At 44.3% G+C, this 16,931-nt stretch overlaps 1 protein-coding gene across 2 annotated transcripts in view; it reads left to right on the top strand.

Annotated features, from left to right (window-relative positions):
• Positions 1-16,931, top strand: part of LOC144673099 (short transient receptor potential channel 4-associated protein-like) — a 94,365-nt gene extending 77,434 nt beyond the window's left edge. For both annotated transcript variants that reach the window (XM_078535090.1, XM_078535089.1), the window contains exons 12-19: positions 489-590; positions 2,666-2,749; positions 3,729-3,819; positions 5,087-5,227; positions 7,431-7,542; positions 9,063-9,175; positions 14,090-14,296; positions 15,272-16,931. In XM_078535090.1, the coding sequence (XP_078391216.1) occupies positions 489-590; positions 2,666-2,749; positions 3,729-3,819; positions 5,087-5,227; positions 7,431-7,542; positions 9,063-9,175; positions 14,090-14,296; positions 15,272-15,409 (988 nt within the window). In that variant the 3' untranslated portion in view covers positions 15,410-16,931. The remainder of the gene's footprint in view (positions 1-488; positions 591-2,665; positions 2,750-3,728; positions 3,820-5,086; positions 5,228-7,430; positions 7,543-9,062; positions 9,176-14,089; positions 14,297-15,271) is intronic.

Raw genomic sequence — 16,931 nt, 5'->3', positions numbered from 1 at the left:
TCATAACACAGGACATTTTCAAATGGGGGTATAGAAATTGATGCTTGCTTACAGTTTCAAATTATTATTCTATATTCTAATGCTAGCTGTGCTTCTCAAGATTATCGCATATTTACTCCTGTCTCCATCTATTTTAATTTAGTTTTAACAATTGCCCACTTTGAAAATGTGAAATATTTATTTCCCCATTGCCAACTCAGCAATTATTTTATCAACTCCTCCTCCTCTGTCCTTGTCTCCCAGGAGCACTTGCACTGAATATCTTTTATTTCTCCTATCAACCTCCCAATTCCGTGGCTTATCTGAACATTAAACCTAAAATTTGTGGTAAAAATAGTGAGGCATATTAAAGCACCAGTCCCTTGGACAAGCACAGATTTCTAACTTAATGTCACATATTATAATAGATTAGATAATATAAATTCCGAGCGGTTTGATTCTTGAAGGTTTCTCCTTTCATGTGACCGCAGTTGTTTTTGGATTTTCAGGAATAGGTATCTTTTATTGAACAGCCAGGAACTGAATGAACTTAGTGCAATCTCACTCAAAGCTAACATTCCTGAGGTAGATGCAGTTGTCAACACTGACAGGTAAGCTGACCATTCCGAGGTGACTTGTTATGTATGTAAAGATTAACCATTATGGTGCTTAAAATAGGAAGGGACATCCATTAATGCTGCCATAACTGATTCTGTGGAACAATATGCTCCAAATTTAAACTAAAAATACAATTTGGTTTAAATTCTCTGTCCAGGGTGGTGTCTAGTTTACTGAGGGTTGTGGTGCACCATCCAGGCAAGCGACAAGAGTTCTGTCAATGTAAAGGCAAAATACTGTGGATGCTAGAAATCTGAAACAGAAACAAAAAATGCTGGAAAAACTCAGGTCTGACAGCATCTGTGGAGAGAAAGAGCGAGACAGAGTTAACGTTTCGAGTCCGTATGACTCTTCAGAGCTGTTGTGTAAGAGTTCTGCCAAATTCCTTAGTTGAGCCTTGTAAAGACAGTGAAGAGGATTTGGAAGTTAGTAGGTGAGCTGTTTGTCAAAGCACCAACCTCAGCCTTGCTCTGTGATGTTGGTACGGCCAGTTCACTCCATCTGATTAGAAGATTCTTGCTCCCAAATATTGATTTGATTTGACTTGGCAATGATAATGTGCCATTAAAAGTCATGAGATGGGCTTTCTCTTGTTCAAGCTAGTCATTACCCCTGTTACATGGTGTGACTGTTATCTGCCACTCGGTCCAAACCTGGGTTTTATCCATGACCTACTATAAATTGCATGCGCTTGAATTATCGCCCTGAAGACCGGGAGGTTGTGGATTGATGTTCGATCGCTGGGTTGATGGCGCTCGTTGTGATTTCTCACTTAACGGAGTGGGCCACGTGAAGGCTGCCAAATTCCACTTGGACCCATGCACACAACCTCAGGCAATGTGATTATTGACCCTGAAGAAGCTTGGAAAAATCCCTAAACCACACCCATACAAACACAATGGCAGATACCTGATGCACAAATAGGCACAAATAGAAAATTTAAAACTCTCCTGTGTGCGGCTGTGGTCACCCAGAACAGACCATGGAACACACGCTGACTCAATACCCGACTCATAAATAAAATTTACATGTCATTCCTAAGATAATATTCTGGCTTGACCACCTTGATGTAATATTATAGTTGTTGCTTTCTACTCAGCCATACAAAGGGCGGCGGCGGCTGCATGAACTGCCTCCCTATTGGAGGAGCTACGATAGGGAGGACAATTTTGCCAACAACTGGTGTCTTTGGGGGTGTGTGGGGGAGATGAAGAAGGGAGAAATTGTGCAGGTATCAAATTGATGTGGCAGCCATAACCATTCAATGTTGGGAATTGGCAGGGTGGTTGGTCATGGTCGTTGTTACATTTTCCTGTGATTAGTTAGAGTAACCCACAAAAAATGGTCTGCGTAGCCCTGGTTTTGAGTCCAATGTGTTCTCATTTTGAAGCTGGTCCAACTTTTATTAAACTTGCTGTCTTGTAACATTCTGTGACGTATGTAGAGTCATAATGTGGGCAGGCGGTGATGTGGTGGTATTGTCGCTGGACTATGGTTCCAGAGATCCAGGCTAATGCTCTGGGGACCCGGGTTCAAATCCCACCACGGCACATGGAAATTAATCTGGAATTAAAAGTCTAATGGTGACCATTGATTGTTCTAAAAACCCATATGGTTCAGGGAAGGAAATGTGCTGTCCTTACCTGGTCTGGCCTACATGAGACTCCAGGCCCACAGCAATGTGGTTGACTCTTAAATGCCCTCTGAATGGGATGGACAATAAATAGTCAGCGACGGCCACATCCCATGAATGAATATATAAAAATTGTAGTAAATGCAGATACTCGAGTAAATTGGGTTAAGGCTTGTTGTTCAGATGCAGGACCTTTACTCCAAATGCTGCAAGGTCAGAAATACACAATAATGGAAAGTGTGATCAGCAAAGTATCAGAAATTGCTCTTTCCCAGGTTGGTGTCTCACTTGCTGAGTATTGTAGCTGCATCATTCAGGCAACACTGACAGGTAAACTGAATATTACTTGTTATGTCTTAATTAGCATTCATGGTGCTTAGAGTAAGAAGACATATCCATTAATGCTGCTGTAACTCTGGTTCTCTGCTTTCCAAGATCCCTGATTTGTGATGGGAAGAAAGGACTTCTGACGAGGTTATTACAGGTGATGAAGAAAGAACCTGCTGAATCCTCTTTCAGGTAGGCATGTTCCTTCCCTATCTTTTCGCGCTTCCCCCACCCCACCCCACCCCACCCCCAACCCCTGAAACAGCCAATTTTTCAGAAGCTATATAGTGATTTTCTAAAGACCCTTTCCCTTTACCAGTGATAATAAAAAACATTTCTTACAATCCCTTCTAGCTTGTTCCCAATAATGGATGCCAGGCTGATAGGTCTGTAGTTCCCTGACTCTGATTTGTCCCTTTTTTCCTTTGAAAATAGCAATGCCACGAGCTAGCTTTCAGTCTTGAGGGACTATCCCTGACTCTTTTAATGGGCACCAGTTCCATTGCTTTAATCACTCCTTGGATATTCAGACCTAGAGCTCTATCAATTTTGAGTTTTCCTGGATGACTTGTATATTTTAGTATTAATAATACTTAATACTGAGTAAACCCTCCCCACCCCAATCTGAAATAAGAGTCAGCTACAGGAGTAGAGACTGATGCAAAATAAGTGGACTTCAACCCTAAAGTGGCATGTGTTGCTAATACATATGCAATAGATAAAATATCAATTTAATTCCAGTTAATACTAAGCATGGAGTTTAGGATGGATTTGCATTAGAGAATCAAGCCTATGTTTTATGTTTGTTGTAGAATATTCATTAAAGAACTGGCCTGCAGCTTATGTAATGGGTGAGTTGATGATGTGAGTATGAGTTGTGTAGACTGTAATAGTGACGGCTTCGATCTGCATTTTGCTGAGTTAGCTTATTATAGCTGAGGTGAGTGTGATGGTACAAGTTCAAGGTTTAGGAGCAGCAATGGTGCCCTAATTAATTAAACTGATAAAGTGTGTTCATGATTACTGGTCACATGGGCCAGAACTGGCAGGGCATGTAGTGTCTGCGGAACCATACCCAGTAGGTAATCCACCTTTAGGAAGTGGACGGCAGACAATTGGTAAGGATTTAAAGCAGCTTATTGCTATAATTATTGTCTCTCATTCCTGGCAGATTCTGGCAAGCAAGAGCAGTTGAGAGTTTTCTACGAGGAGTGACTTCCTATGCTGACCAGATGTTTCTTTTGAAACGTGGCCTGCTGGAGGTAAGGCAGTGTTTAATCAAAGAGAAATATTGTGTAAATGGTCAAGCAAACCAGCTGTTTGTGGAGGGTGAGAAGAATTTCACTAATGTCCTTTAGGAAAGGAAATCCACTGTCCTTACCTGGTCTGGCCTACCTGTGACTCCAGACCCACAGCAATGTGGTTGACTCTTAATTGCTCTCTGAAATGGCCGAGCATGCCACTCAGTTCAAGGGCAATTAGGGATGGACAGCAAATGATGGCCTTGCCAGTGACACCCACATCCCATGAACAAGTAATTTAAAAAGTCTTTCATGCTCCAGTTTGCTTGCAAGATGTGACCAATTTAACTCTACACGTTCTAATTCCTATGGACTGGAAATAGGTTTGGATTTAAACTTGCCTGTTTTTTACCACTGAATGGGGTGAAAATGGGTCAGTGGGGAATTAGGGGGTTACTGCTGGATGTGGGTGGCAGGGGTGTGTTGCCACGGAGTGGGGGTGTTGGGGGTGTTGCCACGGAGTGGGGGTGCTGGTGCTGTTGCTGATGGGCAGGTGGTTGTGGTGTAGCTGCTGGGTGCATTCTGTCAGGTGAATTGGAGGCTGAAGATCTCAATCCTGTCCTGCAGAAACATGTACATGTGCTGCTGACTGTTGGTCAGGCATTTATCATTATACATTTATTTTTAACATGTCAACATTTTATTTTGCTTAATTTTGAGGAAGTTACTGCAGTGGAAAATAATTTTTTTTTCAACTTTGGCAAGTAATACCAGTATTGGCTACTCTTGGGTTGACACAGTTAGATACACAATAAAACTCACTGTCCCCTTCTCCCTGTGCCTTATTCCCAAACTTGGCATTGCTAGCTGCCAGTATTGTGCTCTCGATTCTCTCACTACACATTCCACTGCTGAGTTGTGTAAAGCACATGGCTGGAACGGGATTAAAACTGCATCGTTCTCAGTTCACACGGGAAAGGCCCTTAAGTGAGCAAAATAAAGGGAGGCCTTCATATCAATTTTGCCTGATTGGAACTTGCATCCCAGAGATGAAAGGGCAATGTCTAACCAAAGAATCCAATTTAAATTTGTTTTTAAATTTCAATATAAATGAACTCTTTGGAATCAGAAATTTAAAAAAGAAACCTTTGAAGGAATGTGTTTGAAAAATTGTACGAAAATGTTCAGGGCGCAGAGATTCAGAACAGCAATATGATTGTCATCAGGGCCGTTGAAGGTCAGTGCCCTTTCCTAACTAAAAGAGTTAGTTCTATGTTTATTTTTGCAGCACATTCTTTTCTGCATTATCGACAGCGAGTGTAAATCAAGGGATGTGTTGCAGAGTTATTTTGACCTTTTGGGTGAACTGATGAAATTCAACATTGATGCCTTCAAGAGGTTTAATAAGTACGTGAACACAGAAGAGAAGGTGAGTTGCACAGCTTTATCTGCAAGTCAGCGTCTACCTGATTAACATTTGGTTGTATAGCGAGTACTTTGCTTTAATGATTTTGAAAGATGCTTATATTTCATCCATCAGTAAAAGTGACCACAAAGCTGTCTGATTGCTGGAAAAGCCCAACTGGTTCACTGATGTCCTTTAGAGTAGGAAACCTGCCACTCTTATCCAGTCTGGGCCTGTATGAGGCACTGATGCAGTTGACTCTGAATGACTATCTGAATTGGCTCAGCAAACCACCGAGTTGAAAGGAACGCCAGTACCTTTGGCTGGTTCTCTGCTGAATGTCCTTCTCCATGTCTCTGCCTTACCTCCTTCTTCCTCCTGCCCTCCTCAGCTCAACCACCCCACATGCCCTGGAGCAGGATCAGAATGAGAAACCAACCTGGGTCTGGCAATATTTCCTGCCATTCACCCTGACTCAGTGCTGGGCACAGGGGCTGCCTCTTAGGCCCCTGTGTTCAAAGGTTGATGAAGGGGTGAGAGTAATGTGGCAGCAAGAAGCAGTGCTGTCACTCTCCAGGTACATGCCCCAGAAGCCAGGATCTCACTTTGATAAATTCATGCCATTTCTCTGCTCCATGGTCAAACACAGCTGACTCTGGAAGAATGTTCCAATGGATAACAACAAATAACCCCAGGACCAGCAACAATGCCAGGGGATGGAGAGGACAACAGTGTCTTTGGTGAGGGGAGGAAGGTAAACGACACCTTTGGAGGTGGGGGGGTAAAGGGCAGCAATGCCTTTGGTAAGTGGCAACAGCGCTGTTGTGCCGGGGTTGGTGGGGGGGGGGAGGTGCGGTGTGGGGCAGCAGCGTTGCTGGGATGGGGGGGGGGGGTTGGTGTGGTGTGGGGCAGCGGCGCGGCTGGGGGGGTGTGGTGTGGTGCGGCACGGCTGGGGGGCGGGGTGTGGTGTGGTGCGGCGCGGCTGGGTGGGGTTGGTGTGTGGGGCAGCGGTGCGGCTTGGGGGTAGTTGATGTGGTGTGGGGCAGTGGCATGGCTGGGGGGGTGTGGTGTAGGGCAGTGGCGTGGCTGGGGGGGTAGTTGATGTGGTGTGGGGCAGTGGCACGGCTGGGGGTGTGTGGTGTGGGGCAGCTGGGGGGGGGTGTGGTGTGGGGCAGTGGTGTGGCTGCGGGGGGGGGTGGGGAGGTTGGTGTGGGGTGGCTGTGGGGTGGCTGGGGCGGTGGGGGGTGCGGTGCGGCTGGGGGGGGGGTTGGTGTGTGGGGCAGCGGTGCGGCTGGGGGGGTGTGGTGTGGTGCGGCACGGCTGGGGGGCGGGGTGTGGTGTGGTGCGGCGCGGCTGGGTGGGGTTGGTGTGTGGGGCAGCGGTGCGGCTTGGGGGTAGTTGATGTGGTGTGGGGCAGTGGCATGGCTGGGGGGGTGTGGTGTAGGGCAGTGGCGTGGCTGGGGGGGTAGTTGATGTGGTGTGGGGCAGTGGCACGGCTGGGGGTGTGTGGTGTGGGGCAGCTGGGGGGGGGTGTGGTGTGGGGCAGTGGTGTGGCTGCGGGGGGGGGTGGGGAGGTTGGTGTGGGGTGGCTGTGGGGTGGCTGGGGCGGTGGGGGGTGCGGTGCGGCTGGGGGGGGTGGTTGGTGTGTGGGGCAGCGGTGCGGCTGGGGGGGTGTGGTGTGGCGCGGCGCTGTCAGTGGGTTTTTTTGTGGTGACAAATTTTCGCTCCTGATTGTCCCCAATCAGAAAGCCGTGTCCTTCAGTCTTGAAATTGAATTTGTTCGGTGATTGCGTTCTTTAAAACAAAATCTCCCAAGTTTTCTCTTGTGGTTTGTAATTGTACCATCCCCATGACATAATCGCTTGGAAAAGAATATAAATGGATGTGAGGAGTAAAGAGAGGAGCGACTCATGTTAATAATACCAGCATGAGGGTGAAAGGCTTGTTCCTACGCTGGGATGTTGCGTGATTTTTCTTCCAGCAAATATTGCAACCAAGTGAAATTGCTAAAAACAGAGGACTCTACTTTTTCATATGGATGGAAGTAATTATCTGATAAACAGCTTGGCCAAGGCAGTCTTAATCAGCTATCGAGAATAGCAAGATTTTCCCTCTGTCAATGTAACAAGCAGTGTGTATTTTAATCTCTTTCCAGCTAATAGCATGGTTTCAAACTTGATAGCATTCACCAAACACAGCAAATCATGACGCTGTCTGTCTTATTCAGTTTCAGATATTTTTGAACCAGATCAACAGCTCTTTAGTGGATTCCAACATGCTGGTCCGCTGCATTGTGTTGTCATTGGACAGATTTGAGAGCCAAACAGATGCTGTCAAAGGTAGAATGAATATTAAGTTGTCCTTTTATGAACAATGGAGAAGTTGAAGTAATTCTGCAATGAAACAAATTAATTCTGTCTCTTCCTGTCTTCAAAAGAAGCGTGGCAGAGTATAAACTTTCCAATACCCTACAAATCTGAAAACACAGAATTTTATTAAGTTTGTGAGCAACAACAAATTTAACACCGAACAGGTCAGGAGCAGTAAGCAGAGAATAAATTTCAAGAGGTGTCAGTAAGTGCCCTTAAAGCATCAAAGAGCCCAAGCAAATTTGTGAATGAGATCAAGCAGCAATGTCTCCCATACCTGGAGTCAACCTGTGTACAGGAGAATGACTGTGGTTATTAGAGGCCACTTGTAGTCCCGGGACATCACTGCAGGAGTTCCTCAGGGTAGTGTCCTCGGCCCAACCATCTTCAGCTGCTTCATCATTGACCTTCCCACCATGATATGGTTAGAAGTGATGATCTGGCTGGATTCAGGTGCGTTCAGAACTCCAATAATGAAGCAGCCTGTGTCAGCCTAGAGCAAGAGATTAAAAAAATCCAGGCTGAGGCTGGCGAGTGGTAGGCAACATTCATGCGACATTATAAACAAGTAATGACAATCGAGTAAGTGAATCCAGCCATCTCCCCCAATCTGCCCTATTACTCGTGACCCTTAAGATATTTCTGGTGGGAGACATTGCCAGAAGCTTTTAATGGGGTCCTTAACTTTACACAGGGGAGGCGATGGCGTAGTGGTATTGTCGCTGGACTAATAATTCAGAGACCTAGGGTAATGCTCTGGGGACCGGGTTCCAATCCCGCCACGGCAGATGGTAGAATTTGAATTCGATAAATAAAACCTGAGATAAAAACAAAAAACTGCGGATGCTGGAAATTCAAAACAAAAACAGAATTACCTGGAAAAACTCAGCAGGTCTGGCAGCATCGGCGGAGAAGAAAAGAGTTGACGTTTCGAGTCCTCATGACCCTTCAACAGAACCCTTCAAATAAAACCTGAAATTGAAATTAAAAGTCTAATGATGACCATGAAACCATTGCCGATTGTTGTAAAAACCCATCTGGTTCAGAGAAGGAAATCTGTCATCCTTATGTGGTCTGGCCTACATGTTGACTCTTAACTGCCCTATGAGCAAGGGCAATTAGGAATGGGCAATAAATGCTGGCCAATAAATTGCTGTCTGAGAATTGGGATAATCCTACATTCTGCCTCTGTTGGAGTTGGCAGCACTGATTCCCTGCTCAGCTTGCATCAGCTGACGCAGACTCCAGGGCACATGGTAGCAAGTTTGCTGCAGGTGACACAAAAGTGGAGCTCAGGTGGCTCCTGAGTCTTTGGCCCTAATTTCAGTAGCCTGTGGTGTCATGATCTGCATTTAGCTATTTATATTGAGCTGGTAAATCATGTGTTTTTCCATGAAGTTTGTGGTTTATCATTTCTGCACTGATCTTTGTGAGGAAGGGTGGGAGTGTGGTTACCCTCTGTCATTCTGACGACTCTGCGTTCTACTTAGTTGCAGAAGTGATTTCCCAGTGCTGCCTACTGTCCTATATCTCCCGTGTGGAAAACCGACTCTCATTTCTTTTCCGGCTAATTAATATTATTCAAGTACAGACTCTCACACAGGTAAGCCTTTTGTGAAGTATTTACATTCTGTCTAACCTTCTTACTCTCTCTCTAACATCAAATTGATACCATGTAGTTTGCAAAATCCTTCATTCTTGTCATTTGAAATAAGCCAAGGTTCTAATGTGGAGTCTAACGCCCACCCCTCGTCCTCGGCCCTGACCCCTAACTTAACTGCTGTCAGTTCAAGAACCCACAACAGTTGCACCTAATGTTAAGGGGGCACTTGTCTACATTCCATTTTTATATGGTGTAATGTTCCTATCTTTTTAAAAACTACATTCTCTGACTTAGCATGAGCAGTTCCACAGGAATTTGTTGTCTACATGTGTCTGAATGTCTCTGCTCTGATAAAAGTATATTTTTCATAAGGCTAACTTCAAAGGTGATGGGTTGTCAGCGGTGGTTGGGAGTTCCATTCCGTGAATTAGTGCAAACTTGAAGCGCCGTTGTAAATTGAGATTTAGGACTAATGTCATTGAGCAACCAATCAACAATGGACGTTTACCTGGTGATGTCATTAAACCCAAAGGTCAATGCCATCTTCCAAGAAAGTGAACTCCTTGGGGTGGGGGCAGGGGGAACAAAAATACCTATTGTACACAGGCCCTTGAGTGCTTAATGGTTTCATTTATATTGTTACAGATGATAGATGCAAACACCACCACTTGGAAGTTCCCCTCCAAGTCACACACCATTCTGACTTGGAAATATATCGCTGTTCCTTCACTGGAACTCCCCCGCCCCCCTTCTAACAGCACTGTGGGTGTACCTACACCACATGGACTGCAGTGGTTCAAGAAGGCAGCTCACCACCTTCTCAAGGCAACTAGGGATGGGCAATAAATGTTGGCCCAGCCAGCGAAGCCCACATCCCGTGAATGAATTAAAGCAAAAATGTTAGATGGAGCTCTCTAAACACACAGCTCTGATTTGAAAATACAATGGCTCAGATTTTGCAGTGGCCATGATGACAAAACTGTCAGCATTCGCCATCATTACTCTTCTGAACCTGATAATGACTCCGGGAGTCTGCACATGTGTAGAATAACGTGGAGATCCAAATATTGCTTTCACATAAGGAATTTAATAACAGGGTGAACATTATCTCAAATACACTAGATATGGGATTGAATTTGTGCATTTGTTTTGATGAAATATCTTCGTGCCTAAAGACATTTATAATCAATCATCTTCAGCCAGAAGTGCCAAGTGGATGATCCACCTCTGCCTCTTCCTGAGGCCCCTAGCATCACAGATGCCAGTCTTCAGCCAATTCAGTCCACTGCATGTGATATTGTGATATCAAGAAACCTGCCAGCAATAGCACTGATGACTTGTACTCCAGAACTTGCCGCGCCCCTAGCCAAGCTCTTCCAGTACAGCGACAACACTGGCATCTACCCGGCAATATGGAAAATTGCTCAGATATGTCCTGTACACAAAAAGCAGGACAAACCCAACCCAGCCAATTACCGTCCCATCAGTCTACTCTCGATCATCAGTAAAGTGATGGAAGGTGTCATCAACAGTGCTATCAAGTGGCACTCACTTGTTACAGCCTTGGTCCAAACATGAACAAAAGAGCCGAACTTGAGTGAGAGTGACTGCCTTGACATGAAGGCAGCATTTGACCGAGTGTGGCATCAAGGAGCCCTAGCAAAACTGGAGTCAATGGGAATAAAGGAGATAACTCCACTAATTGGAGGCATACCTAGCACAAAGAAAGATGGTTGTAGCTGTTGGTTAGTCATCTTTGTCCGAGGATGTCACTGCAGGAGTTCCTCAGAGTAGTGTCCTAGGCCCAAACATCTTCAACTGCTTCATCAATGACCTTCCCTCCATCATATGGTCAGAAATGGGGATGTTCGCTGATGATTGCACAATGTTCACCATTTGCGACTCCTCAGATACTGAAGCAGTCTAAGCTCAAAAGCAGCAAGACCTGGACAATATCCAGGCTTGAGCTGAGAAGTGCAAATAACATTCATGCCACACAAGTGCCAGGCAATGACCATTTCCAACAAGAAAGAATCCAACCATCGCCTCTTGACATTCAGTGGCATTACCATTGCTGAATCCTCCGCTATTAACATCCTGGAGAGCTACCATTGACCAGAAACTGAACTGGGCTAGCCATATAAATACTGTGGCTATAAGGGCTGGTCAGAGGCTGGGAATTCTATGGCGAGTAACTCATCTTCTAACTCCCCGAAGCCTGTCCACCATCTACAAGGCACAAATTAGGAGTGTGATGGAATATTCTCCACTTGCCGAGATGAGTGCACCTCCAACAACAGTCAAGAAGCTTGACACTATCCAGGACTAAGCAGCCCGCTTGATTGGCACCACATCCACCACCTTCAACATTCACTTCCTCCACCACAAGCGCACAGTGGCAGCAGTGTGTACCACCTACAAGAGGCACTGCAGAAACTCACCAAGGCTTCTTCAACAGCAGCTTCCAAACCCACGACCACTATCATCTAAAATGGCAAGGGCAGCAGACACATGAGAACACCACCACCTGAAAGTTCCCCTGCAAGCCACACTCCACCCTGACTTGGAAACATATCACCGTTCCTTCACTGTCGCTGGGTCAAAGTCTTGGATATGTATATATATGCCTTGTAGAAGTGTGAGGTGATGCGTTTTGGTAGAAAGAACATGGACAGACAATATAAAATAAGGGGTGAAATTTTGAAGGGAGTGCAGGAGTAGAAAGACCTGGGTATATATGTGCATAGGCATTAAAGGTGTCAGAACAGGTGGAGAGAGCAGTTAATAAAGCATGTAGTATCCTGGGCTTTATTTAATAGGGGCAAAGAGTACAAGAGCAAGGAGGTTATGCTGAATTTATATAAGGCACTCGTTAGACCTCAGCTGGAATATTGTGTACAGTCCTGGGTGCCACATTATAGGAAGGATGTGAACACATTGGAGAGAGTGCAGAAGAGGTTTACAAGAATGGTTCCAAGGATGAGGAACTTCAGCTATGAGGATAGATTGGAGAGGTTGGGACTGTTCTCCTTGGAGAGAAGGTGGCTAAGAGGAGATTTGATAGAGATGCTCAAAATCATGAGGGGGCTGGACAGAGTAGATAGGGAGAAGCTGTTCCCACTTGTAAAAGGATCAAGAACGAGAGGGCAAAGATTTAAAGTGATTCAGAAAAGAAGCAAATGTAATGTGAGAAAAAACTTTTTCACACAATGAGTGGTTCGAGTCTGGAATGCACTGGAATTGTGGTGGAGGCAGGTTCAATCAAAATTCAAGAGGACATTAGATGATTATTTTAATAGAAACAATGTGCAGGGGTACAGGGAAAAGGCAGGGCAATGGCACTAGGTCATAATGCTCATTTGGAGAGCCGGTGCAGACATGGGCCAAATGGCCTCCTGTGCTGTTAAAATTCTCTGATTCTGTGAACTCCCTCTCTAACAGCACTGTGGGTGTACCTACACCACATGGACTGCAGCGGTTCAAGAAGGCAGCTCACCACCACCTTCTCAAGGGCAAATAGGGATGGGCAATAAATGCTGGCCCAGCCAGGACACGCACATCCTGTGAAAGAATCAAAAAAAACCATGATGAAGAGAAGGTTGGATCCAGCAGTGAGGGGTAATCCTGAAGAAGGACATAATAAACTAAACTCAGAATAATCTCAGATATGTCAGCACTCAACTTTGTGAGTTGACATCATTTTGAAGAAATTGCATCACTGATTCTACGCTCTTCCAGCGCGTGAGCGATTGAAGTTCCACGAGCAATCTGTGAATTGATAAAATCTTCCACTTTTATGGTGTTAGTGTCACTGTAAAAACCTTTGAAGAAGTTGCACCTTGTTGAATGTGGTATTATTGGGTTTTTAATGACATAAATTTAATGGCATACTAAGTTCATAATTCTAGCATGAGGCCTTATCTGTGACATACTTTTAAATAGGCAAAATATGTTAGAATCAAAGAGGGTGGTGAATCTTTGGAATTCTCTACCGCAGAGGGCTGTGGAAATTCAATCATTGAGCATGTTCAAGACAGAAATCGATAGTTTTCCGGAGACTAATGACCTCAGGGGATATGTGGATAGCACGGGAAAGTGGTGTTGAGGTAGATGATTAGCCATGATCTTATTGAATGGTGGAGCAGGCTCAGTGGGCTAAATAGCCTACTCCTGTATGGCACAGAAAGAGGCCACTTGGCCCATTGTGTATGCCAGTAAAAAAAAAAGAGCCACCCAGCTTAATCCCACTTTCCAGCATTTGGTCTGTAGCCCTGCGGGTTACAGCACTTGAGGTGTATATCCAGACACCATTTAAATGAGTTGAGGGTTCCTGCCTCTACTGCCTTTTCAGGCAGTGAGCTCCAGCCCCCACAACCCTCTGGGTGAAAACATTTTTTTCTGTACTCCCCCCTAATCATTCTGCCAATCACTTTAAACCTATGCCCCTTAGTCCACTGACCTTTCTGCTAAAGTAAATAGGCCCTTCCCATCCACTGTATCCAGGCCCCTCAAAATTTTGTACATCTCAATCAAATGTGTGAAGAAACCTGTTTTTCGAAAGGTTTGAAAGATGCGGAAACCAAAAGTTGCCTTTTCTCTACTGCCTTTTCTCTGAAGAAGGGTCATATGGACTCGAGCTGTTAACTTTGTTTTTTTCTCTCCATAGATGCTGTCAGACTTGCTGAGTTTTTCCAGCATTTTCTGTTTTTGTTTCAGATTTCCAGCATCCGCAGTATTTTGCTTTTATCTTTTTCTCTAGTTGGGCCAATCACTCACTTGGTATCAGTAAAGTCTGCTCCGTACACTCTATATAAAGTGTCTCGCGCTTGCTCAAAACACATTGTTGTGAGCCCGAGGGGGAAGTGGTTGACTGCAAATGCACCTTACTGACATTTAATGCTTTTCCTATTAAAGGAAAATGTTAGCTGCCTGAACACGAGCCTGGTGATCTTGATGCTGGCAAGACGCAAGGGCAAGCTGCCATTCTACCTGAATGCTTTACGGGAGAAAGAGCTTTGTGAGAAATATCCGGGCTTCCTCCTCAACAATTTTCACAGCCTGCTGCGCTTCTGGCAAGAGCATTACCTCAACAAAGATAAGGACAGCACATGCCTGGAGAATGTGAGTGTGGATAGCTGAGGTGTAAATCGTGAAGCTTTTCAATCATTTTAAATACAAGTTGAATATTTTCTTTAATAATCTAGGTGAAATTAAATTATAACACTAACTTTCCAATTTATGGCTATCCTATCTTGACCTGTTTGCCTTGAGGAATGCTATTCATTGGGAATGTTAACTTTGGGGTGAGGAATGATGGATTATGGGTTATTTAGTGGTGAATTTGCTAATCAACCCTCTCTACCAAGGAAGGTTTAAAGTTCACTTGCTGTGCTGAGCTCCTCATCCTCAACTGGATGGTAACTGGAGTGGGATAGTGAGTTTTTAGCCAGTGCTAGAGAGTGCTTGTGTGTATTCGTGCTGATTCATGATTTGACCAGGCATGGCTTTCATGGCCTGTATGGATGAAATAACTTGATGATTCTTGCTGCCTGGGCTTGCAAGTATTGAAAAGGATTGCTATCTGTAGATAGGCTGTTTATCCCAACTGGGTTCATGTTGGTGTTATTCCATCATGAGCAGCATCCTCATCCCATGTGCTCTGTTCTCAAATTCCCTTCTATCCCCCTTTTCCTGCAGCTACCTGTCTAACCAAATTGTTGACATGCTCTCTGCTTCAATTGCCAATTCTCAACCCTGTTTTTAAAAAGAGCAGTTTCTCCTGCACTTTGTTCTTGAATCTCTCATTTCATTTTATATCTAATCCCCTAGATCCCTTGTCCATTGGATACAAGAACTTTCCAGCCACCTTGTCCCATCGCTTTAACAATGTAAATACATCTATCAATCACCGTCTCTCTTGTTATAACAAAAATCACCTCATGCATGAGATAAATGGTCAGTTGGGTGAGGCACTGTACAATGCCTGGAACCTAGGAGCTATATCCCGACTTCACTTGTCTCCTTTAGGACAGAGGGAAGGAACTTAATGACCCTCTTACAAGTTCAGTTTTAAGCCTGATCCTCTTCCTCCCACAGAGCTCCTGCATTAGCTTCAGTTACTGGAAAGAGACAGTATCACTGCTCCTATGTCCTGACCGGACAGCTCCTTGTGCAATCATTAGCTACATTGATGAAGTGTACATGAACATTGATAAAGACTTCAGTGAAGATTGATGTGCAGCTTGTGGACAATTGGACTGATGCTTCATACAGCTGTGGAGTAAGCCCAAGAGCATGGATATTCAGGCCTTATTGTCTGATGTTTGTTCGCACCTGGACTGGAAGTTGGAAGAGCTGGTTGGTGATTGGTGCAGCTGTTTTTATTATAACCATGAATTGATGCCTTTTGTCTTTTAAACATCCTTTAGGGTTGTCTGAACCTGTATGATACTGGGGGAGGAAGAAAGATTTCCCATGACTGGGTGCCAGAGTAGAAGCTGCCTGAAAACCAGCACTGCCTTTGGTTAAATGTACTGTGGAGTACCTTCTAAGATCTCTGATTTTTTTATAAATGTCCCATTCTAATTCGGTATTTTAAATATTTACTTCTAAGTGTGCCATTTGGCATCTTCCCATCTACAATTCTTGGTTATGTGAAGATGCTAGTGGCTAACAGCAACCTTCAGTGTAATCACAATGTCAATGTATATTGAGAGGTTAAAGTCATTTTATTTCATTCACAAGATCGTTTTATTTTAATTACTTGTTGAAACTCGTTTGCTGTCATCGGTTTCGATAAGCTGTTTCTCTTCCGGAATCTGCTTTCAAGCATCAAACTTAAAAGTTATCTAACGTACAGCTTATTAAGTAGTTTGTAATATATACTATGTACTAAATGCTCCGAGTTTGACTTATACAACTCACTGAATATTCCTTTAAGTTTTTGTAGAGCAAATCTGGAAAGGTTTCATTTTGTAAAGGGTTCGAATGCATGGTTATTCATTGGGCTTTTTCCCTCTTCATCTGTTTATTTTAGTTACCTCTCTTGCCTGTTTCCTCCCTGAAGATGGTGGCTGCTTACTGGGTGCTGGTCACCCTTGAGTGCCTCACCCAAGCTTGATACTTTACAGTGAGTGTCTGCAGATTGTAGGACCGGGTCAGGGCACCTGAAAGTTGAGCCAAGTTCTGTTCCTGAACAGCTGTAAACATTGATTAGGGCCTGTAACCTGGGTCAATCTTTCTCTCTACCCTGTGGTGTTCTGAGGCCATGCTGGCTATGATCAACTGTCGGTGGGGAGGGGGCTCTTTCTGGTCTTTGTGGCTCAGCATTAAACTCTGAGCCATTAGGAGAACGACTGTTGGCTTTGTCATTGAAGGACTGATTTGTAGTGTGTAAAACCATCAAACTTCACTAGAGTGGGCTGTATATATGTGTAAAATGATTTAATGTACCTGAGTTAGTGCAGTTTATAATTCTTGTGGAGAAATGGTGGAAGTTTTTAAAAAAAATCTATCTGTGTGACATCAAATGACAAAAATCTGCATTACTATTTCAGTCAAGTGTATAGAGTATGAAATGTTTATGCCATGTCCACATGCACTGTGGAAAACCAGTACAGATTTCATCTCCCCAAATGTCTGTAACTGGGGAGAGTATTATGACCGATGAACATGAGGGTGAAGTACTGTTGATTGCAGGTCTATCAATGGTGATGGAGGTGTTTGCGTTGATAAATAAAGACCATTATTAACAAGA

This window comes from Cetorhinus maximus, unplaced genomic scaffold, assembly GCF_964194155.1.
Source record: "Cetorhinus maximus unplaced genomic scaffold, sCetMax3.hap1.1 HAP1_SCAFFOLD_264, whole genome shotgun sequence".
In the NCBI taxonomy this organism is placed as follows: Eukaryota; Metazoa; Chordata; class Chondrichthyes; order Lamniformes; family Cetorhinidae; genus Cetorhinus; species Cetorhinus maximus.
Note: the sequence above shows the minus strand (reverse complement) of the source record. Positions and strands in the feature narration are given on the sequence as shown.